Source organism: Pterocles gutturalis, unplaced genomic scaffold (assembly GCF_000699245.1).
Source record: "Pterocles gutturalis isolate BGI_N339 unplaced genomic scaffold, ASM69924v1 scaffold6630, whole genome shotgun sequence".
NCBI lineage: Eukaryota > Metazoa > Chordata > Aves > Pterocliformes > Pteroclidae > Pterocles > Pterocles gutturalis.
In genome coordinates, this window is record NW_010143303.1 from 47,535 (window position 1) to 72,828 (window position 25,294).

Here is a 25,294-nt window from a genome sequence, read left to right on the forward strand (position 1 = left end):
TTCATTGCACAGACAAGAAGAAGGTTTGTTTTAAACACAGGCTGTAGCCTTCCCAGTTGCTGCTTCCACAGCTGATGTGTGTAAAGGAAAGGCTGTCCTAAAGGTTAAATAAAAGGTTTCACATTCAGATTAACAATGGTCAAGGGCTTTATAGGCTGCTGTCATCTCGGGGGTACCTAAAATCATACTATGACATATACAGATTTTACATACAGAAGGATATCAGGCTTTTTTGTGATGTGTATGCATAATCCTGGAGTATTCAACTCCTACTTATTTTAAAGGTGTTCAAAACTGATCAAAAACAGCGTAAGTGAAAAAAAATACCAGCTTTTGTCTGGTAAACACATTTGTGACTCAAATGTTGTCATCACTGAAGCAGAATGAGGAACTCCATGCATGAATGAAGAATAATTTATCAGGACATACTGGGAATTTGAGTGTACATAGACAGAATTATGAGAAATGCCACAGGAATTAAAAAAAAGCTCTAAAAATCTCTGGCAAGCCACTTGATGCATGTTTTAAGAGCCAAACCCCCCCAAAATATACTCTTCATACCCAGTGGGGATTGTATTGTAAGATCCAGGTGTACTGCCTTCTCATCAAACTCCCACGAGCCTATTAAGCATGATTTCCCAATGAGCTTCACCTGAAACACGACAATGCAGAACCAGAGGGACGTTCACTCACTCAGAAACAGAGAGGAGACCAAACAGGTGGTAGAAACATGACCTTTCTCCATGAGGTCAAATAGCTTTATTGTGATTAAGCACTACAATACAGTATATATCCATAAAAAACTCTATAGTGTATATAAATTATTCCTTCCATTCAGTAATTTTTTTTGCTTGTTTTTGTCTTTTTTTCATTTCCATTACAGCTTTGGTACAATGTGATTTTATTATATTTTTAAATACTTTTAGCTTCACAAACTCAACACAAAGTACAAAACTAATCCGAATCAGGGATATTACAATCTACACAGTGGTGTTCAGTGGTAGGAAAAAATCTTACCTCAATGAATTCATGTCACTAGCTAAGCTATAAAGGCATACCTAGCAGACATGACAAAAATATGCACCATTAACCAGCAAACATTTTTTTTTCAAAATTTATTTTACTTTTTATTTTTTTTTTACAGATTTTTCCAGCAGCAAGTCACTTGAGCATAGTCAGTACTTATGTCCTCAACTGATTATCCTGTTGCGTTCCTCTTCATTTGAAGGCCATGAGTTATTTGTCAAATAATGCACCGCTATCCTCATATAGCCACATTAAGCCACAGTGTCAGTACTTGACCTGCCACCCTGCATTGTTAATGCTTGCACAGTTTGTCCTGCAGCTGGCGGAAATAACTGGAACGTTATTGGAGGGGCAGTGTGGGGCAATCAACCGTAGGTTGCTCTGTGGGGCAGGAGGTATGACATTACAGTAGACAGGCATTCCAGTGGCTGTAAGTGTTCCTTGACCTGATTGATTAGGTAGCATGATTGGTTGTTGATATGATTGTTGCGGCAATCCTTGAGAACCCTGGGTCATTGGCACCTATGTAGGAACATGGAAAAATGTAGGAAAAAAACCAGTAATTACTAAACAAATTGAAGTAGGTCCCGAGTATCCCTATATTTGCATATACAACATGTTCTGCCAAAATGTCTTGCTTTCTCTGCTCAGAACTGTTCTCATCCCTGAGGAGTCTCCCTGTTAGAGAAGGGTTAAAGAGAAATTCCTCTGCTCAGAACTGTTCTCATCCCTGAAGATTTTCCCTGTTAGAAAAGGGTTAAAGAGAAATTCCTCTGCTCCCAGGTCTAGTAAGGGGCTCCGTCCTGATCTATCTGAACAGGAACTTCTGGATCAGTGCAAACAGAAGACTCAACCCTGAAATATCTGGGCCATCTAAAAGTTCTAAACCTTTAACTTGATCATTAACCTTTAAAATACATTTTCAATATCGGAATCCTGAAGATGCAAGGGGAAAATTTTACCCACAAGCAATTCCCCCGTATCCAGCTGGGTTGCTGCAGTCTTTGCAGAGAAGCTGAGGGAAAGGGTGAATGGCTGCTCAATCAGGGGAATCTATTAAAATAAATTAGATGTCATTTAGTTTCTTAACTTTCCAGAGGAACCAGCAGGAAACGTAAGTGCAGGCACCTCTCACAGGCTCTTGGCATACCTCACAGAAACCAGTTATAAAGTTAGGGACATAAGTCTGGGTAACTTATGGACTTGGTAAAAACCAAGTCATTGCCTTCCTTCTCCCCAAAACCCAATAAACAGAAATCTGTGTGGATACAGATTGTTACAGAAGACGTGGTGAGATCCTTGCCAGGAGTCGTCTCTGCAGAGGAGGAATTTTTAACTGAATCAGGCAAAGCCCTGAACTTCATTACAGGAAACAATACTGCACTGGCAAAAAAAAAAAGAAAACAAACAAACAAAAAAAACCCCAAAACTGTGAAGAGAGCAACGTTCTGGCTTTTATTTTTTTAAATTCCTTTTCTTCACAAGAAGAAATATAATTCCTTCATCCTTTGTGACATTGTACCTGCACCGTAGGCTGTAATAAACAGATCATTCGAAGCACTCCCAATTCAGAATGAAAATCAGGAGTACTAAGAATACATAAATAGGAAACAAAAAAACCAATTTGCCTTAGAAGCGTATTTACCAGGAGGTCTCCTGCCACACATTGTCCTAATGAAGTCATAAACACCATTCTGCAATATAAAAACTTAATTCAATCAAGCACTCTCCAAGAAAAGCAGTCTTTTTTGTCTGGCTCCCAAGTACCTGATAAGACGACATGGCTGGATACTGCACCATCATGCCTTGCACCTGATTTCCCTGTTGATTACTCATCAGGTTCTGGCTTTGGGGCGGCTGCTGCATTCCCATGAGACCCTGGAACCCCTGCTGCTGGTTGGGCAGGACAGGCTGGTAACCTGGAAGAAGAAAGATGTCTTCAAATATGCTGTCACTTGTAGGGGTGTCCTGGTTTCGAAATTTAAAACTGTTCTAAGGAACAGCAAAATGATTGCACTATTTCTTCCCACATTCATCAAAAAGCTGTTCTATTTCTAGAAGAGAAGCATTACTGGAAGTGAAAATTGAAGGGGAGGAAACAAATGCTGTGAGTTACAGCCCTGGCAGGCTAACAGGAGTGGGCAGCACACCTTCCTCATGCTCTTCAACCCCACAGCAGAGACCACCAGCTTCAAGGACACCAGGATTTTGCCTTCCCAGTCTAATCTGGTAGTTTTCTTTCAGGTCATGTTTCTTATCTTACCCTCTTACCTTTCTTATAATGCAGCTCCCTAGCACGATGTACCCAGAGAAGGCTTTATTTAAAAATCTTTACCCACACTGGCTCCTACTTGCAAGGCTTTTTATATGATTAGAGCGTATCAGGGGTCATATTCCACCCTACTAGTTTCATGTTTGGCAAAAGAGGAAATTCATAAATTGAGGACTGTCTGGTCCTCCCCATTGCTCAGTAGCAATGCTGCTGACACACAAGTGGCTGCACAGGGATGAAAAGTTGACGATTCTGTTTCAACCTGCCACTGGCTCTGCATTCAGAGTCACCACAACATTGCGGGTTTTCTGCTGGGAAGGCTCCTCTAGGGCTAACTGAGGAATGGGCAAAGTCTGGATGATCCGGTGGGCAAAGCTGCTAATGAGGCACAAGCGTGGATGGGAAGCGTGAGTGGTACGCTGCTTGGCAGCAATGGGATCCAGACGGAGAACTAGCCTCACCAGATGGAAGTGGGCTGGCTGGGCGATGCTGCCATTTAGAGATGAAGGATTTTGCAGAAAGAGTGGGAAGGGAAAGGAAGATGCAGAAAGATTCTGTCCTTGAGAAATGCAGCCAGCCACAGTCATTATAAATCAATGGATAATTTCTCCTTAAGACATTCCCTGTTCTTTAGCAGTCGTATTTTTTAGCACACAGTTATACAGTGCACTATTAACTCGGTAGTGATGTTCTCAGAATAAGCATATTTCAGGCAAAGAATTATCAGAAGGAGCAACACTGGCTTATTTTTCTGTGAAAAATGTGTATCACGTCTGCTCAATTTATATTCATGAATACAATACACAGTTCAATATACTTCATGAATTGGAAATCATCACCTGGGTACTTCTTCATTATGTAAGAAAAATAAAGTAATCAATGTGTCTGTTTCTGACAGTCTATTGCCAACTGATAGCTTCCCTTCAAAATCTTTTCTGATGCCAGATAAATGCTGGCTATTTCTGATCAATTTTTTGGCATTCAAGATGCCTTTCCACAGATATGAGATTAATGTCTCCAGTCAACTGAGCAAAATTTTTAAAAAAAATAATTCCATGAGTGATTAACTTGGCTGGGATATAGCATCAAACATCTGCCAAATGCACCAGATTACTATACATTCAAATTTGCTCTTTCCTATGCAGAAACACAGTGTCAGCATATTTTTCAGTCCCAAAAATTGCCAACATCAGAAGTGCTGTAACTGAGTTTACAGAAGGCTTATACAGCAATAATAAAATTACAAGTCCTCTTCTCCTCCTGTATGGAGGGGGAAAGGGGTGAAAAGACAGAAATAAAAATTTTAGCACTACTATTCTGGTACTTGCAAGACTGTACATTTAAGCAGAGAGGGGTCAACCAACAAGCAGATGCAGCAACAGCTAATTCATCTCATGTCACTTGTGGTGGTCAAAGTAAGTCCCAGATGTTGTAACAAATGACAGATTGACAGTGTACCAGGGCTCAATGACTAAGTATTTACCCTTATGCTGAACACCTCATGGGGGTGTTAAAATAACACATACCTCTGCCCTGAAAATCGCCTCTGTATTAGCAGACACTGCTTAGTATACGGCATAACCACTCTAAGTTTCAGGTGCAGAAATACAAGAAGAGGACAGGTTAAGAGCTGAGGTCCACTAGGCTATGGATTATTATTTTAACAATCTTATTACTCTTCAAGGACTTCAGCAATTTCTCCTGCCTGTAGGGCATGCGCACCCCTCACCCCTGTTCCAACAGGCTTACAACCCTGAGAGTCAGGAGAAGACCTCTTTCCTACTCCCTCTGCCAGCCAGTACTTAAAGGGAGCTACAGGAGAGATGGGGAGGGACTCTTTACCAAGAAGTGTAGGGACAGGACAAGGGGTAATGGTTTTAACCTGAAAGAGGGGAGATTTAGACTGGGTATTAGGAAGAATTTTTTTCCTGTGTGGGTGATGAGGCAGTGGCCCAGGTTGCCCAGAGGAGCTGTGGATGCCCCATCCCTGGAGGTGTTCAAGGCCAGGCTGGATGAGGCTTTGAGCAACCTGGGCTAGTGGAGGGTGTCCCTGCCCATGGCAGGGGCGTGGAACAAGATGGTCTTTAATGTACCTTCCAACCCAAACCATTTTGTGATTCTACTTATTTTTCAGTGAAATGAAAATAATACAGTGTTTTCAAAAGTCTTGGAAAATGAATGGCAGTCCCCAAAAAGCCATGCGTTGCTGGGCAGAGATGGATGTTTTGGAGCTACACAAGTGTCACAAAATGAGTGGGAACAGGAAGTGGCACTGCGCTTCCTGCAGCAATAGTTTTCTTCATACTTGCTCTTTTGCTCATTAGCTTTCATACTACATAAAGCGTAATCCTTAAAAGCCTCTTTACTGTCCCCTGAGAACATCCATACGTGGGTTATTTTCTAACGGCAGCACACATCAGATGAACCATCCTATTACTGCAAGCTCCAGGGCCTCTTTACTGCAATTATATCATCCTGCTCTATGTTATCTCTGCTACAAAGGAGGATTTTTAAAATCAGGGCAAACACGAGAGAGATTGTTAAACAACCAGAGGAACAAACCGTGCACAGAATTTCAATGAATGCCTCAGAGGCCTTGGATTGCAGTCGAAATGGAAGAGGCCGTCATGCTAGCAAGGTAATTCTCTGAACCTTTCCAGCCTGCATCACCATGCTGACAGCCAGCTCACTTAAACATCCCAGAGGGAGAAAGACTGCATGAAAGACCCACAAATGTTTTAATTTCTTGATGAGGCTACAGAGCTCTAAAGACAAAAATCAGTGGTATTACACCTCTGCCAGTAATATCAACCTGAGCTGTAATTAAAGCATATTTGGTGCTTTACTGGCCCCAGCATACATCTTTCATGAATGTCACGGCCATGCTTGGAAGCATTGTTCCACTGCTCATTTTGGATTTGAAGCATGCATTAGGAATGTAGATTTGCAATACGTGTATCAGCACTTTGGGTAAAGAGTCGTCAGCACTTCATCTGGCACGATTCCCTGAACTGCAAAGCTTATTGTACTCTTATTGTCCTCTCCCCACTTGAACAGAGTCCTTGCATCTAAGCCCATCAGATGGAAATGCATAAATTCACCGTGGTTGTGATATGAAGTGTTTTGAGAGCTCACCTGCTCCCTTATTCCCGCTTCGCTCAGTTGCCAACCTTGGCAACGTGCTGCAGCAGCTCAGGCAAGCAAAGCCCAAAAGAAATTAAAAAGAGAATCCTCAGCAAGGCTAACTGGGCTGGGTGCAGGGCTAACTGGGCCAGGCGCAGGGCTGTGCAGCTCTGGCCATGTCCCTGCCTGCTCCCCAACTACTGCAGTGCCTTTCTCAGCCCAGCACCTCTGCCCTACAGCCCCAGTATGGACTGTCTCAGCCTCCACTGCCACCAGGAGCACTGGGAAAAGACTGAATTTGAGCTACTAGGGAACCTAATGAGTTAACTCCGCTCAATTTATTCAAAAGATGAAGAGGTATCTGCTGGTAGACAGCTCTCGAACAGAAGAGAAAATGGTATAATAAAATTACATGGTTGGAAGATAAACCTAGAACTGCTCAGATTAGAAAAAAAATCCAAAGTTTCAACAGACCCTATAATTAACAACAGGGCAATTTACCCAGAGAAGAAGCACATTCACTATCACACGAAAGCTCTAAAATGAGGATGGACAGCTTGCTAGAAGACATTCATCAGTTTAATAAGAAGTTCTGGGAATAAAGATATGATTAGTGGGTGCTCTGTGTCCAGTTATTATTCAGATAATTCAATTACATGTTCCAGACTTGAAATACTTTTGAAAAATGTTAGCCAGTTAGCTCTTAACAGTTTTCCTATCTTCCAAGGAAAAGGACTAATCTGCGTGTAAGACAGGATCCTCTTCCCAGTCTGCTTCCTTTGATCCCATATTGGCAACGTCACCCAATTCACTCCACAAGCAGAGAGCTCCCTAGTGTACAATGGATATTCTAGGGGCTATTTCTGGCCTATTTTAGTTTACTTTGCCCTGGCTGGAGTAGTGCTCAGTAGTTTTGTAGGCTGAAGAATACAATTGGTATCTATTCCCACCATTTTGCTAGGCTACCTTTGCCTTTACTTTTTAAAATAAGCTATGAGTAAAGTATTAAAGTGGCTGGATAGAGCTTTTACTCTATAATGACAGAAACTTAAAACACCCATGGTAACTTACTAATCAGAGAAGAAAAAATGTCATTGTAAAACTACAATTCAGTCATGCACACATCAGCAAGTCTGGTAAAGTTTTTGGCAACTCATTTGCCAAAAGCTCTGAGCTGGTCCATCCCAAAGTACTTGCAGAAGTGGAAGGGAAAAAAAAAAAAATTGAAGCATGCAGTTGAGCAAGATTAGACACTGTGTCTTGACACAAAGAACCTGTGGATTCTCAAAGAGACCCTAAATGTTATCTGTAAAATACAAGGAAAAGAAGCCAGGCTGGGGAATGTCATGTCTAAGACAGTTGCCTGAGCTGTGGGACATACTGACATCCCTTCCCAGCACACCTGGGAGCAGGAATTGGAGGCAAGGGGTTGGGACTAGAGGGCAAAAGATGGACTAAAAGTCTAAACATAAAACTAAGCTGTAAATTGAAGCCAATTTCAATGTTAGCCTCACCCCAAAGTGTCTGCAGTTTGGACGACACACACAGAAGATACACTAATTAATGTCTCATTGCTGGTGTGTCATTTTCTGTGTGAATCTGAAGATTTCAACTGCATCTTGTACAGCTGGAATCCAAAACACTTTGTAAACAATTTTGTAGTTTTAAGCTTGGATCTAAAATCCAAGGCATGCTGCAAACCAGACCTGCTGCAGTTGATCAATCCACTCCTACTGTGTCTGCTTTCACTCTGCAATACTCGTAAAAATGTCTGGACCTAGTAAGATATTCAGGCTTTGTGTTCTACTTGAAGACATCACAGATAATTTATGGGTGTCAACTGGATACCACATGAGCTAGAAGGACAAATATGTAATAGCTTAATGGTACAAATCCATCCCTTTCCTTTCAAAACATAAGCCCAAGCAATTATTTTATTTAGTTTTCACATACATACAAAGGAAAAAACAAGAATACCTGTGCCTGAAATAAAGGAGTCTTAAGAAGCAAAATTTAAAAGTGATGACATCAATTCTTTTAAGTTGTGAGAGATCAAAACAATTTTTAGCTAATGGCACTGCCGTTACATTCACTGAGAACATAGTAAATATATTCCTAAACTGATTGCAATGACAGTGACTGTAAAAATTCTCTGCAGAGCTGGGGTTATAAAACTGCTGGATTTTGAACTTAGAGTCTTGACACATAACGGCTCCCTGCTTCCTAAATTGTCTGTAGCTTTGCTAAGAGCACATCCATGCTTCCCGAACCTGGTAATAGCTCAACCACCACATTTGTTGGCAGACCTACAGAGAAAGAGTCGGATCCAGCTGCATTAAGGAAATCAGCAAGATGTCTATGCATCAGAGATATGAGCCAGGAAGATTTATTATCACAAGAGAAAGAAGAAAAATACTGGTTAGAAGACAGCTTGCCTGTCTTCCCCTCCCCATTTCTCTCTCTGCTTTACAAAGCTACAAATCCCACAAAATCAACAGTGCAAAAACATCTCCATCCAGCTTCAAAAGAAGAAGAAGAAATCAAATTTGGAAAATCTGCTACAATTTGGCATTATTTCAAAGCGACCTATTTGTTGGATGGTAAAAACTGCTGATGAAAATACCTTGATACATAAGATATTATTATTTTTTTCTTTTTTTTGTGGATAACAGCTCTGAAATCCCCCATCTGGCTAGTTCTGTCCAACTGCTAGAGCAGAATCTGGCTTATCTCACTGAACTGCCCCTCCTTGTCCTCTTCATTTATTCTTCCTCAAAGAAGTTCTACAAAATCCTGGTTTTACTTGCTTTGCAACCCCAGGGGCTGGAAGAAACCCAAAGCACAGGACATCCGAAGCGTGGATAGATTCATTGGCCACTCGAAACAACACCGCCAACGGGGGGCACTTCTCGGCTGCCAACAAAACGGGGAAGGAATTCAGGGAAAAACACAACTGCCCTGGTGATGCAAACCCTCTCAGTTCAAAAGATGTGCAGGGTCAGGGCCTCACAAATCCATTTTCCAGCTCTGCTTGCCATATATAAACCAGAAGAAGGTACATCTTTACAAAAACTAAGAGAGAGTGCTTTGTGCACAGACTTTTCCTCAAGAATAGTCCCTGCAGAAAACAAATGATGAAATTTGAAAAATGATGAAATGATGACAATAACACTGCATACCACATGTGAGATTTAGAACTTAAGTGTCAAAGAAATACCCATTACATTTCATTTTACCCTCTGCCTGTGATGATAATTTCCAACTGCTGGAGACGAGGAACAGCATTATCTTTTAAAAAACATTTAAACGCATGCTCACCGTCCTGTGCAGGGAAAATGCTTTCACAAAGAGCACTGAACTGTTATTTAGAGCCTTTTACTTCATCATCCAACCAACTACCTTCAGGGCAAACTCACAAAATCATGGACACAATTAATTTACAGATCACTTAAAGACACATACCCACCCCTCAGATATTTTTCCACACCTTAGAGTTGTTTTAAAACTCAGTGGCTGAATAAAAAGGCCCAGACAAATAAGAGGTATGATTAAATACTTTCATTATACGCCTAATGAAATCACATACTGTAACATCTTCTGAGACTAAAATTTTAATTAAGGCAGGCTGGCATTTTGGCTTCCCCCCCCTCCCCATGTCCCAGGGGACCAGCAGGTAAGGTCAAACAAAAAGCTGATGTGATAAAACTGCGCGAGAGCGCTCCCGGGAGACCTGGCATTATTAACAAGAACATGAGGAAGGGCACAGTTGAACAGTTCAAAGATAAATGATTGCATTCAGTTTACTTTTCACTATCAAGTGGAGAGCCTGAGAGAGCTGTTATTTGACAAGAAATGTGTATAAATAGGCATAAAAAAAGAGCTTGAATGGATACAAGCATAGGAGATTCAAGGTTGGTGAAATGTTTTTCTTCAGTTTCAGATCTGGATCTATTCGCTTCTCTACACAAAGGATTTCCAAATTATAGGGACATCTTTAAGAACAACTTGCTACTAAGAAGTGGCTTGATGCTGAAAATAAACCTGTTCTTGCTGAGAACCTAACCCCATGTTATTATACGACACTTTAATAAATTTATTTTAACCCCTTTTCAATACAATTTTATGTTCTGAGACCATTTAGCACGGTTCCTGTTTTTCAAAAAGCTATGACAAAAATTATTTGCTTTTCTCCTTGAAGATAAATCTGAAGATAAACGGAGGGGCACCTCTTAGAGACATAGCATGTAACTCAAAGCTCCCGTAAGATCCAGAAAAGAAAATTCTATTTTTAAGATGAAATCCTTTTATCTCACTTCAGTAAAAATACAGAGCGACCAGCCAGCTGCAAGCCAAAAAAATAATTGCAACACAATAATGCAGGGCTCCATTACAGCAGCATAATTCTGGTAAAGCAGCTGATCCAGGATCTTGGCACATACCGAGACCCTGGAGCCTGACTTAAATGCATTAACCCAGACAAAGCATGTGCAGCTGTTTTGGTAATCAGAGGCTTCTGCATTTTACTGGAGACCAAAAAAAAAAAAAAAACCAAAACAAAACCCCCCAAAAAAACACCCACAAAAAAAAAAAAAAGAAAAAAAAAAAGAAAAAGTCTCTCAGCCAGCAAAAGTCACAGGTGATACGGAGAGAGAGGAGGAAAGTATTTTATGCTTTTGAACTAAGCTAATCCATGGAGCCCCGTGAACAGGCTCAACAGCTCTGTGGAGATAGGCTTTGGCCAGCACGATGAGCAAGGGTTTGCACCGAAGCAGGGGCGGTGCCCGAAGCCAGCTGAGGTGCCTGCAGATAGGATGCTGCAGGACTTGGAAAACATTATTCTGAGAGGGGTGAAGTCTTGACCCATGGGCAGGCCAATAGGTCATTCTGGAGAATTTGTGGGTTGCTCTTAAGACAGCTTTACTGCTCAAAGACCAAACCAGATGCAAATCCAGCCACAGCCCTTACTATGGCCGTAGGCGGTTACACTGCTGGGGTCTGTTGCAAGTTCTCTTTGGGGGATTTTTGAATGGCTAATATACAACTAGAACATCGATGGAAAAACTCATTAGTGTCGACAGTAAGATTCCTTTGGCACATGACATACTGGAGGTCTTGCCTCACATTGAAAAGTGGCATCTAGAGATAAGCCCTTGCCAGCAAACATTATAGGGGGTCTTCATTTAGGATGACTACCTAAGATTATGTTCAGGATTCTGCTGAATTCAGAAACAAAATGTCCATACATTCTTGCAGAAAAACTAAGTTTTCTTTAAAGCTAAGATTAATAGTGAACTGTGCCGAAATGAAGCATATGATTAACTATTGTATTACTATTTCTTTCAGAAAAAAACCCTCAAAACAATAGCTTTGACTGAAGACTGCAAAACCAAACTGCTCTTTTCTCATCTCTCTACCCAGAAAACTGTATTTTGCAGAATTGCAAAGCGTAACCTTTGTTACAACTGTGCTCATTTTCACATGGAAATATTTTTCAGGTGAAATGGTAACTTCCTTTAGTTCAGGGCAGGAATATCATCACAGTAGCTGGTAAAAACTTGGTTTAAATTCAACCCCCTATAAAAAAAATTGTCACTAATTTAACTCTTGGTATGCACACACATATATCTGTAAGGGAGGAAACAAATATGAGATAAAATAGCCATAAAAGTTAAAGATCATCAGCTGGGCTTCACCAATTGACTGCACACAACTGCTCTGTGCTGAACACAAAGGAAAGCAGGGGATGGGTGAAGTCTTTGCATATAGAACAGGCTGGAAGTACATATGGTCAGGCAAAACAGCACCCTGTGTAATACTCCCTATATATACGTGCACATGTGTTTGCATTCTGTTACAGAAAATTGTTCCTGGCCATAGCATAATAATTATTTGCAATATCCACTCTTTCGTTAGCCAATCTGTAATAACTGTGTACAATGGGACAGCTAGCCACCCATGCAAAATTGTGATCCCCCCAAAAAAACCCCAAATACAAAACCAGCACGATCAGATCTGAAAAAGGTCTACTGCATCCATGCAAGCTGTGAGCCCACAGGTTCCCTGAATTTCAGCAGGTTCATCTCTACATTACACGAGTTTGATTTTCTGGATTGTCCCCAAATAAATAACAGCAGGTCTGATCAAACAAACTGTTGATCCCCCTTGCATTGATCTGGAACTTAGCCCTTGGTATTGCTGAAATATCTACAACTTCCACCATGCCAGCTGCTGTGCAAACTTCAAGGAATAGCTGCAGTCCCTGCACTGAAGATGGCATATCCTTGAACAGACAAGACCCCTGGAGACAGAACAAATAAGCATCCAGTAGAAATGACTTGCCCAATGAAAAACAGTAAAATTGTACAGAACTTTTCAGGAAAATACACCAAAATCATCCTGTGTCGCATTTTACTGAGGGCAGAATGGGGTAAATAACTGCTAGCAGCATCAATTCTTCCTAACGATTTCCTAATTCTTCCTATGCTTTTCACCCTTGCAAGCCGGGCTTTGGTTTGTGGCTCAGCCTCGAGGAGTTTTCATACACGTGACACCAACTGTAAATACCATCTGCAACAAAGGCACGGCCACTGCCCGATGGCACTCTTCCTCCCCGCTGCTTCTGCGTACACCTATAGGTTAACGTATCGAATCACTGAGCAAAAGGACTCGTGCTTGTTTATTTACCTAGAACATAAGGGCACAGCAAGTTATGGGCTCCATCCGCCAGCTCAATGCAAACAGACACAAAGATCATACTGAAACCAACAGGACTTTGCTATAGCATATGTCTGCCCATATGGGTCCAACTGCAAAAATCTCATCTGTTCCAAGTGTGCCCATGCAGAACGTAATCCAAAGACTACCGGGGTTAGCAATCAACTTTAACTGGCTTTACACCATATTAGGAGCACTCGCCTGCAACATAGTGATTGCTCTGGCCCCTATACAGCAGATCCCTTAAGCATTTACTTAACTTTTAAGCATACGAGCCAATTTCTTGATTTCAGAGCAATGATTTACAGGCTTGAATATACTTCTGGACTGAGGCCAGAGAACTCAGCCCTTGGAAAGAAGAGATCTCCAATGGGAGAGATACTGACACATTTATTCACATTTATTCTTAGCATCCTTTAAAAGGCTTCTCAGAAGCTTGACCAGACAGGTAGCAATCAACCTAAGGAAAAAGAGGCTCCATTCCAATAAAATTCAGTTCTATATATGAAACCAAATAATTTCTCAGCTCTCCTTTTGCACGGCCACTGCTTAATCCACAAACTGGAAAGCAAGTCAAGATGGGACTGAGCCTGCATCCACACATGGCCCAATGCACATATGGTACATATATGAAAGTGCCATTAGACTAAGCATTGGGTATGTACCAAGAGATACCGGCAAGTAATAAAGCAAATGGCAACCAGGGATGAGTCTAACCTACTTCACTTATCTTCCAGCTAAATCTTTCTTCTGGAGGGAGGTGAACAGCAAAATCTACAGAGTAGTCACTCCAGTGCCTGGTTAGCTTCATCTGCAGCCAAATTCTTCATCTCACTAAGAAGTAAGTAAAAGCCAAAAATGTCTGAAAAAGTAAAAACATTCCCTTTTGACATTCCAAATAGAACATAACCAGTTTCTAAGACTTTGAAAAATTTGTTCAATTTCAATTTAAAAATATTTTAAATGAAATTAAACACTTTAATTGTTCACAGGCGATTTGAAGCTTTTGTTTCATCTTTTGATTTGCCTTGCAGGGCAGGGAAGAGAGGAAGTGTCATTTCACAGGAATTTGAGGGTGTTTTTTTTGTTTTAATTGGTCAAGGAATCTGCAAAATATTATTATTATAATAATTCAATAACAATAATAAATTTTTATTCATACAGTTTTATAAACTCTTTTGATAAATCAGGCAGCTAAATCCGCAAATTTATATCCGTACCACACACAAATGTCTTTTCAACTCTTGGACTTGGTGTGCAGAATAACATGAACTACATTTGAAAAAAAAATAAAAAGGGGAACACACCACAGCAGTCATAAACTTTCACCTCTGCCTTTTCTAAAAAGTGTTTAGTGGCACTTTTGAATATGCAAGTACTAACACCTGGCGACACAAGTTTCTTGTGCATTCACAAAATAAATGAATAGATAGAACACTGTCAGCAGCAAGCTTTTCTGCACAGCTGTGCCAAGAAATCTGGGACCAAAGAGAGGGAGAAAAAAGAGAAAAGTCATAAAAAGGGAAAAGGGAGAGTGAGGACGGAGGGGACCTCAGAAGAGATTGCTTGGTTTCTCCATTGATTTCTGAGTCTTTCTGCTGAGTTGCCAAACCCATAGGATCAGTCCTGATTTCCTTCTCTCCCCTCAAGGTATCTGCAATTGTGCAATTGTAAATGATGCAAAATTGAGTTTCATTAACAAAAAAACCGAAGCATAGCCTCCTGAATATTTGTGCTTTGTCTGCTCTGGGTCTCTCCAAGGCGATGTATGCTCTCAGCAATCACTGGGGCAGAGCTGCCGCGGAGCATTTGCTGTCACGCAGCACGCTTTTAATAGTTTGCAAGCCCAGCAAAGCTGTGTTTACAATCTTCATGGCCAAAGGTATTTGCAAAGTCTGATCTCATGAGCAATGCTAGCTAAGCTTTCAGAGCTACGGAAAACGCACAATAAAGATCATGAACATATGGAGTCTTCAACTCAACATTAATATTGAAGATCAGCCTGGGTATGTGGTCAAGGTAGATTTGAGAGCCAGCAGCAGAACTTTTCCGTTGCATACATCATAAATATTGATAGCCTTTTGCTCGCCTGGGACGTTGTACACTCTGAGTGCACAACTTCTCCTTTCTGTATATTAGTTTTCTCATCTGTAAAAGAAGGTTTTGAGAGGTGACTTCTTCATGAGGCATTTTGAAATTCATCAGTGCTGGGAAGTGCTATATACTCAATGGATAAAGTCAACGGAAAAACAACTGATAATATATAATATGAAGTGACCTTTGAGTGCTGAATTTGCTAAGAGTTACATATAGAGCTCTGCAAAAATTTCAGTTGGATGAAGAGCCCTACTTTGATCCAAAAAAAAATTTATTTTTTTTTTTCTGTCAGCACTGGCAAGGGTAGGGCTGAATTCCCAGAGCCCAAAGTCTGCCAACACTGGCAGAAGGTGAGGAAGAGGGCACGGTCAATGTCATTTGCTAGAGCACAAGTCTTAACTACAGGTCTCTGCAAATCAGAGATTTGCCAGTAAACTGATAAGAAAATGGGCAATATATGCAACCACTGGATATAAAGGAGCACCACTGTCCAAGTCAACCTGAGGCTAAAATACTTGTTTCTTGCTTACGTGGTCTGGCTGGTGTAACTGATTTAATAGACTTCTGCTGGGGCTGCTCAAAGTCCAACCGCAAAGCAGCTGACAGAAATGTCTCTCCGTATAAAATTCACAACATGCTTTTCTGAAGTGGTAGCTGATGTGCCCGGCCAATCTGCCGAAAACGTCTGTGTAGCTAAAATTTTTTGAAAAGAGAAAATCACAGGATCTGCAAACACATCTGCAGAATGTGCTTTAGCAACTGCTGCTCATTCCAAGCACAAACTTTGAGAGTAAACACTAACTTCTGTAACTGAAAAAGGACAAATGTAAGTCATTTGAGACTTTAGCTTTTAGACTACTCATGACAAGGAACTCAATCTACCCCTGTAAATTTTCCTTACGGTAGAGCCATTGTCCAATTTTAAACAATTAGCATAACTTCTTCAAACTAAAAACCAGATGAGTACAATCTTCACATTTTAGCAAATATATCTGCTGCAAATAAATAACTTTTTAATTAGAAAAACTGACTACTTTATAGACCTTGTTCTCATATTCTGGAATGAGCTATTGCTTCCATTAAAAGAAAAACAATTTTTTTTCCCATCATAGGGGAAGCCATGGCAAACTGCTTAATAAATATTCACTGGTATTTTAGGCATGGCCATAAAAAAAAAAAAAAAAAAAAAAAAAAGACATTTTACTGGCTGTCCTGGAAACAGTGCATTTAATGTCGGAGCATCCCTGAGAAACAAAAACCAAAGAGAGGCTCTTGTTGCAAGGAGCTGCCAAGTAACAGCAAGGTCATGAAGTGTCCACAGGTCACACTCATGAACAGATCTACCACTGCGGCCGGAGAAGAAAAAATAAGATGAATGAGCTTGTGTCTGTCTACAGCTTATGATGACACTCCCAGAAACGTGCCCAGTGGGGCGGCTGAGCTGGCAGATGGGAGCAGTCCCACCCAACACCCCTGGGACAGGGAGAGAGAAAAACAGGTAGGACAGCTCATCTGCAACTGCTTTCTGGATCTAAGGAGGTTTTTTCTTTTTTTTGAAGCCACACAATTTATTACTTTGGTGGCAATTCTGCACAGATAGCAAACAAACTCTACGAGCTACAAAACAAAGCTACCTCTGCTGCAGGAACTGCTGAAAAGAATAAAAATGAACAATTTGAAAACCAACTGCAGATGTTCTTAAAGCTAATTAATAATAAAAAAATAATAAATACTACTACAAAACACATCCCATGAAAGCACTGTCCTCTTTACAGATCAAGGCAAGTTTTTCATTTAAAAAAAAAAAAAAGAAAAAAAAAATCAGGGCTCCTGCAATTCATTTGATAAAATAAGTTATGATGTATTAGAATTTACACAAATAAAAATCCAGAATAGTATCAAGACTATAAAGCATGAAGATAACATATTGTTCTGGCAAGTGATAAAACTGCTCCCAGTGACAGTGGTGATTTATTGAAGCAATTCAAATACACTTTGAAAGTATATTAGCTTCGCCTCTGTCCACAAAGGGCACATTTTAGCAGGGCAGGCCACGCCGGTGATAAATTACAAACCAGCAAGAAGTGAAGGCAATTGGCAACATCAGATGCCCAAAGGCCCTGAATTACTGTGATAATGTGGTTTTCATGATAATACCTCCCATGTAATGGCATCCGAGCACCTAGAGAACACATCACATCACTGTGTTGTTTTTTTGGGAGATAACGTTACAATGGAGAGAGCGGCTGGGACCTCCCAGCTAAAGTTGACACACAAAGCATTTACAAATGGGCTCTGGATCAAAGTTTGGTACAGAAGCTCACAGCTGAGATGCTACCTTTGAGGTGGAACCTGGAAAATAACTGCCTCTGGCTTTCAGGAACTGAAGCAAGCCATGAGCTGCAGACCGACAGCCTGGAAGCCTACTGTACAAGTTACTGGGCACACTTCTTCACTGGTCACACCCGTTCAAACCTGCAGTAAGAGCCAGGCTCTTCCCACGGCTCAGAACAGCACTGGAAAAGGAGCATAGAAAAAGCACAATGCCAAAGTCTCCTCCTACAGCAAGGTTTTCCTACTGCAAAAATATTGAAAAATTGTTTTATTTTAAGATGCTCTGGGCTAAATTCTACCCTCTGATGTCCTAGCATAGACCAAGATTGACTTCACAGTCAACCTGGACTTCCGAGGGTGTCCTTGGAAAAGAACGTGTCCCTGGACAGTGCCATGGAGGGCCATGCAGCAAATTCTTCTCCTCATATCACCAGGGAAAGTTTAACAAATTGTGTCTGCCTCCAATTATTACAGTCCTTCCCATTTTGACACACTAGGAAGCACATCTTTGTGTCTTTACAGCTCCTAAATTAAGAGCAATGGGAGAAATTAATGACTTGGTCAAAGCAGTTACATCTTGCTGTGGATCGAAAGAAGTTTCTCAGCAATTATACTGTAATGGGCTCGTATCCAAAAAATAAAGCATTTTAAACAGAGTTTCTTTCTGGTGGACATTTTTAACTTCTATTTAATCAAAAACAATCTCTTGGGAAGTGCTAATGAATATCTATCTATTTCTATGATACCCATTACCATATAACCTGAGGACCTCAGACATACTGCATACTTACAGAATGAGTTCATGGAACTTTTCAAGGAAGCTGGCTGTATCTTGAGTTTATGCTAGTAAATGCCACAGAGAATTGTGTTTCTGTATTTACAGTCTTTGTATGACAAATGCCACAGTGACACTGTAACTGAAATGGTATAAAACACTTACATACAGATTAATACTCTAAAAGTAGGCTAGCTAAACACTTTCCCAATGCAGACTTGGAGAAGATGCAAAAGTGGCAAAACTCAGTAGTTATTAATTTCTCTAAAGCCCAGCACCTTTTTGAACCTGACCCTTTATCTATTTTTGTATCTCTAATCTAATGATTAGAAGAACATTTATTCCTTGAATTGAAATTCTGGGTAGTACAGATATTACAGCACAGCGCAGGCTATCGCTTCCATTTATTTACGGCTCTGCAGAACCATTCTTCTTTAGAAACATTTGCAGGAATTGAATTGATTGTACGTTAAGTGTTATTCTTAATAGTTTTTTCATTGCTAGCTAATGGAAATATGGATTCAACATTATTTTAAGCTCAATGCAGTGTAAAAGAATTAGTTTAGTACACTGTAATTATGATTTTTTACAGCACTTAATAGAAGTACAAGACAGAAATAGATTTCTTCAAGCGAGTGAGAAGAATTGGAGCGTATTTGTTTCTTCAGTAACAACAAGGGAGTCACTCCTCTTTCTTTTTCTTGTTTGCACCCTTCAGATTTACGTTTGCTGCTTAAATAAAGGAGTGTGTTTGCAGCACCCCTCAAACTCTACCTTGCCAAAAGACCAGAAATATTTTGCTAAACTTCATCTCTGAGCAGGGGAACGATTCTCTCCTCTCTACTGCAAATTGGGCAGGAGGCAGTAGTAATGGCCATAGCCCCTAACTTCGTTTCAATGACAGAAGAAATAAGAATATCCTTCCCTACCCCATCACCTACCCACGCTTGTCATCCTGCCCTCACAGCATTCCAGTCATCAGGGCAGTAAAAATGAACAGCAAATGTTTATTTCTATTTCTCCCCCACCCCTCTAACCCAGAAAACATTCACTTTATCCCTTTTTCCCTAGAAAATTTCACTCTTGAATAGGTTCCAAATTTCCCTCCTTCCCAAACACCCATCTCGATGTCTTTGAAATGTCTTTTGGGACATCTCCCCTAGAAGGCTAACTTCTCCCAGAGAGAGCCCAATTTACTGGAAAACTATTGCTCCATCTCCTCAGACCATTTTCCAGGCTCTCCAGCCCCAGCAGTCAGCCTAGCTGCAGCGGCAATTTATTTTTCTTCCAAAGGGAAAACAAGGATGGTCTCCTGGGCCTCTGAGGTCTCATTACAGAACAAACCCCAGCATCTTGTAACACAGAGAGTGTGATGGACTTGACGGAGAGCATCATTGAAAGGAAATGGAAAGAAAGGAGACAACACGGTCTCTGCTCTTGCCATCTGCTCCTCGCTCTGTCTCCCTTTCCTGATTTTCTCCATACTGCTCAGAAACTTGCTAAAGGCAGAGATTTCCAACCCCCCTTCATTTTTACCAGGTGTTCAATCATATTCAGCAAGGGCTCTACTGAGGGCTCCAGCAACTATGGCAACACAAAAAACAAGTTAACACAAAAACTGGAATTGCTCCATACACATCAGGTTCCTTAGGTCTCCGAGGAAAACAGTAGCAGGATTCCCAGGCCTAAGCCCGAGGTCCTGGAAAGCTGCCATCAAAGGCAAATGCTGTATAAAAGCCAAGAGTATTTTACCACCTGCTTTTACAGTCTAGTAACTGTAAAGCTTCTTTCTGCAGTGTTGCCCTTCAAATGAAAGGAAAATTCTCCCCATATTACATTCAATTTTTCAGTTTCAAAAATGTCAATATAACAATCTTTTTGTAACAAGAAGACAAAAGCTTTTCCATCTTCTCGGGATCAACATTATTGCTTAAGCAAGGACAAGTGGTACCTCTCTTTGTAAAGGCTCTTTTTTCATGTACTGCCAAAAATACAAATACAATTCCAACTCCGCAGATAATCATCTGCTTTTCCGACCAAAGGCTGAAGTGGCCAGGATGCAAAAATGACATATCCTTTAGTGATGCACCACTGTTCTCTCTCAAGCCCTGTACATAAATCAGAAAGTTTGAGAAATAAATCTGGAGCAAACCACTCAGACATCTGCACAGAGACAAGCAGGTCTCTGAAATTAAAGTCAAGCACAGAAAACCGTGAGAAATTCGTCACTGCTTGGCTCCAGCTGCACTGCCTTAAGGGGTCACTCTTCCAGCTTTTCAAAATGGGAACATAGGTCAATGCACTGGTGTCCATACAGCCTCCAAAAGCACCAGGGTGGCATGGTTAAATATTCCAAAATCAGGAAAAGGCAATGCACTTCTGTGCTTAGTGAGCCCAGCATGGTTAGAGCTATTCCATTAACTACCGATGTACTTGTACACCACGACATAACGAAAAGATGAGAGAAAATGTCTGAGACCACTCAAGGGGGTGTCAAAAAAGGTTTTGGTTTACCAGCCCATTTTTTGTGCCATTTGTGCCTCAGCTGCCTTCTTGGCGTGCACCACAAGTGTATTAAAACTTTAACAAACCTACGAGAAATGAGAAATTCAGGATTTCTGTTCAAAGCTGATGTTGCGATTGCTCAGCAAAGTGCCCTGTTGGGATTGCTTCACAGAAATACAACCACTTTGCTCACTGGCAACTCATTTTCTCAGTTTCTACTTGATGGATGTGCAGTCTGTTCACTTCCAGGAGGAAACTCAGGAAAAGAGTTCTTGCTGATTAATTATGGCCTATTCAGAAACAGCATTTTACTACTCAATTAGAAACAACTCTCTAAGGCAAATTGTATTTCCACATGCCCACACCTGTTTCTCCAATAAATCATATTCTATATTTGCACAACGGGTCACATTATAGCACAAACGAGCTGCCTGATGCATTCCAAACACCACTGTAAATTCATATAACATATTAATCAGAACCAAGTAGAATAAGCAGAGAGAAATTGAACTGTGCCCTCCTCCAGGCTTCAAATTGGTCGGACAACCAGTTGTTTGAGGACTAAAGACTCAGTCCTACCACACACTGCTCACCTGACTACAATTCTTAATAAACACGAATAGCTTTGCACTGCGACTTTCTTCCTTATAATGTAACAAGTAAATACATCTAAGGGGGGGGGGGAAAATCGGGGAAAAAAGTACAAGCTACACTTCCTTTTATTAACTTCAGTCAGGTTGACACATACCATGCCAGCTTTTGTAGCCATTAGTCTCAATTTGTGCAATTCCACGTTACATTTATTCTTTACATTTTATAAAATTAAGAAATCTTCTCCATTTAGTTTGTAAGCACTCCATAGCTTACAAATAGACAAAAATGGATAGAAGCAGATGAAGCTCTGTCATAGAATGGCTATCACTGTGAAGTTTCCACGATGAAAGCATAAATACGGTTCACTGCAGCCATATGGGATCTCCCTAAAATGAGTGCGACCAGTGTGTGGGCTCAACAGGGCTTTGCATGATGCCCTACAAACCCACTGCTATTGCTAGCTATGTTTCCTAGCAACACGTTTCTTCCTCCTTATATTGCAAGGCCATATTTCTGGGAGACAGAGATGAGCGATTCAAAGAAAAGCAGAACAGTATTTGTATTATTTTACGTAGGAACGTTTTCCTCCTTAACATGACCCTGATATAACAAACTCACAGCTTCCCATCTTACACAGCTAGCCAGGGGCTTGAAGGGCTCCTGCCTGCTGTTCCATTTGGTCAGCATGTTGAGGTTCTGGAGCAGAAAAATAACTGCTTTTTTTTTTTTTTTTTTTAATCCCCTACATCTTTTGCTTCTGCTTATCAGAGCATCCTGCACACAGCTCCACAACATGAACCGATGACCCATAACGTATGTGCTCCAGAATAGAGCAGAAACTTTACATGATGTGATACCACTGAAAATTTTAAGTCAGCAGTGATGATGTGGTGTCCTGTGTGAAGAGCATGAAATTATCTGAAAGGTGTTAAGACACCCGTGCACCTTGGACATCACCTTTTCCCTCCATAAAACAAGTCCAATCATCAGAGGCTCTACAGGAGTTCTAGCTGAGAGAGCACAAGAGCATTTGCCTCTGCCAGCACTGCAACACAAATATATAGTTCATGATTTGGTAATAGCTTGGGTATAAAAGGAGCTTTGTAAAACCCAGCTCCACTCTTTTACACACAAATCACAGGCAAATTTGTACTTTTCTGGAACAAAGAACATCAAGACACCTCATTCAGATTTCTAATTCTTGCATTATATGATAATTCTATTTCACCAAACTACTTTTGCCTTGTGATGTAGCTGCATTGGTAATTATTTATTGCCCAGCTCAAGGTTAAGTGAAGGAACAGCCTCACCAAGATCCTGTTTAAGCTCTTATTTTTCACCATGTGCTACAAAAGATTAATTGCTTTCTATTTCTCCAATAGAGACAGAATTAAAATTGCCATTTGATACAAACTATTAACGCAGCAATCATTTTAAAGCAGCACATTGCTTTTTACAATTTAATACCTTTCCCCTCTTTTGCTTTTCTATAAAGCGGTACTTGGCAAACCTGAAAAAATTAATTCGTGAAAGCTCCTTTGTAAGACCTGTAAAAATCCACTCTTTTACACTCCTGCAGACTCAGTGCCTGATGAAAGGTGGCTCTCGACAAAGAGCACACTGGAAATGCAGCACTGTCGAGCAGTTGCTATTGAAGATGCTCTGTTTCACCAGCTACTTGGAAGCCCTGAGGACAGTGCTGTGAAGCAAATAAGAAATTGTTTTGTTAACACAGGCTGACAAAAAGAGCAAGGATACATATCTATATATATATCCTAAATATTTGCTTGCTCTGAAATGTCTGTTTTCGGTTCTTTTTTTTTTTATTATTATTTTTTTTTAATTCCCTTAAGGAATGCCACAGGGCTAAGGTCTTTCACAAAGAAAGGATTCGCAACATGCAGAAGCCTGCTGTTCTTTAACAGGCAAAGTTCACTACTCACTTCTCGTGACGGTTGGTGGTTTTCATTGTAAAAGCAAATATAAGGAACACCAAGACAGAAGATGATGAGAAATTCAAACACTGACAAAACTATGAATTATTCCAAACAGTAATATTTAGGAAAGTACACTTAGGGATCCTACATGTACGAGCCCAAAAGCTACTGTATGTTTTCAGAACTCAGTGGGAACTTTGGGCGCCCAAAGTTTTACAGGTAACGAATGAACGAACAGCTGCCACAGTAAAAGCTTTTTCTTTCTTTTTCTGATTCATCTAAGCTGTCTAAGGAACTTTTTAGAGACGGACAACAGCCCTGAACTGGACTGCCACCACGATGCCTACTTTAATATTCTTTTAACCCTGGATGCAAGCTCTATGCTGGGTCCCAGGAGTGAAAAAGAAAATCTCTTCACATTTATATATACAGTCCTTAGCACAGAGGGCTCTCAAGGCCAGCTGTAGCCCCTTGGTATGCCTATGGCACAAAAATCACTACTGCACAGATCGGCCTATCTTTGTCTCCTTGTTCTTAAGCACTCATATGACAGTAGTTAAAAGACCATTTGTTACTAAGACACTAGGAGATCCTGGGAACAGCACTGAAAATGAAAATTAAATTAAATTAATAAAAATACAGAAGGAAAACCTGTGTTAAAGTACTTCTAATCTCAGGTCCTTCCAGACAAACTAGGGTAAAAGCTTATCTAACTTCCCATTGTTCAGGTATGGTTGGGTTAGGGATTCAAACTTCTAAAAAAAGCACTGTGTAAAAAGGAATTTCAGTTCAGCACATTGAGTAGTGTGCTTATTTGTTTCTCCATCCTGAAAGTAACATTCCTCATGAGGATATAGTCATGTCTTGCTACCAGCACATAAACAGAAGCACAAGCAGAAGCTCTGAGTAGTTAGTATTAACCAACCTCTATTTGTCAGTGCTGGAGTGAATTAATGTCAAATAACTCAGATTTACACCCAGGTCTTTAGACTGGCACCAAGGGCTGAGTAAAGAATCACTTCTTTCCCTTCTCTAACTACATCCTATCAGCCATGAAGGAGCTCTCACCAGAGTCTGCAGCAAGAAAACCTGTGTTTATCTTTATTGTTCATAATGATAAATGCCAGCGATACCCACTGGAAGTGAAACCTCAGCAGGGACTATGTATCACTAGTAATAACAGAAATAATCAAGCTGTTGTTAGAACCAGACACTCAGACAGTAAATTAATTTTTTTTTTTTTTTATTTTCTGTCCAATACCAATGACAGCTACCAGCCGCCACGCATTACAACTAGCTCATGCTGCAAAAGTGCATAACAAACGAGCTGCAACAGGGAGCAGGACCTGGGAAAGAGGTGAAGAACTATTTGGAGAGGTATCACGTTATCCTTTCCTGTTGCTAAGGAAACCAGACCCTTTCTTTGGGAAGACTCAAGGGCCGCCTCCTTCATACACACACACCATCAGCCTTATTTCACATGCAAACAAAAAAAAGAGAAATTAAAACAATTGCTCACTTGCTATATAAATGTATATATTCTATATATCTAACATCAGTGATTCGTAAAGCAAACATAGCTTTCTTCAATCATTAGCTTAGACCCAAAAGCCTTCCTGTGCTTTTCTATCCCATTGCATGCAACGGTGGGGCTCCACTAGTTCTAGCAATGGCAGGATGGTTTCGGTAAAGAAAAAAGAAAAGAAAAAAAAGATGAAATCTGTCTTTGCTCTCAAGGACTACAATATAAACCTCTCAATTACTCAGTGCTGGAAAATTCCATCACAAGAAGTGGGAGCACTGTGCATTGATCCAACATGGAATTAGCAATAGAGATGATGTCTCACTCTTTCTGACAAAGAAAAGACAGAAATACAAAGATTCTTTGTAGATATTGTTGAATACCTCAGAGCGTTC

The 25,294-nt window shown here is 40.6% G+C and overlaps 1 protein-coding gene across 1 annotated transcript in view; it reads right to left on the minus strand.

The window, feature by feature from the left end:
* Positions 1–723: 723 nt before the first annotated feature.
* LOC104469929 (cAMP-regulated phosphoprotein 21-like) overlaps positions 724–25,294 on the minus strand; it is a gene marked incomplete at its 5' end in the record, with an annotated part of 41,747 nt that continues 17,176 nt past the window's right edge. The window contains 2 exons of the mRNA XM_010084676.1: positions 724–1,548; positions 2,794–2,945. Of these exons, the coding sequence (XP_010082978.1) occupies positions 1,291–1,548; positions 2,794–2,945 (410 nt within the window). The remainder of the gene's footprint in view (positions 1,549–2,793; positions 2,946–25,294) is intronic.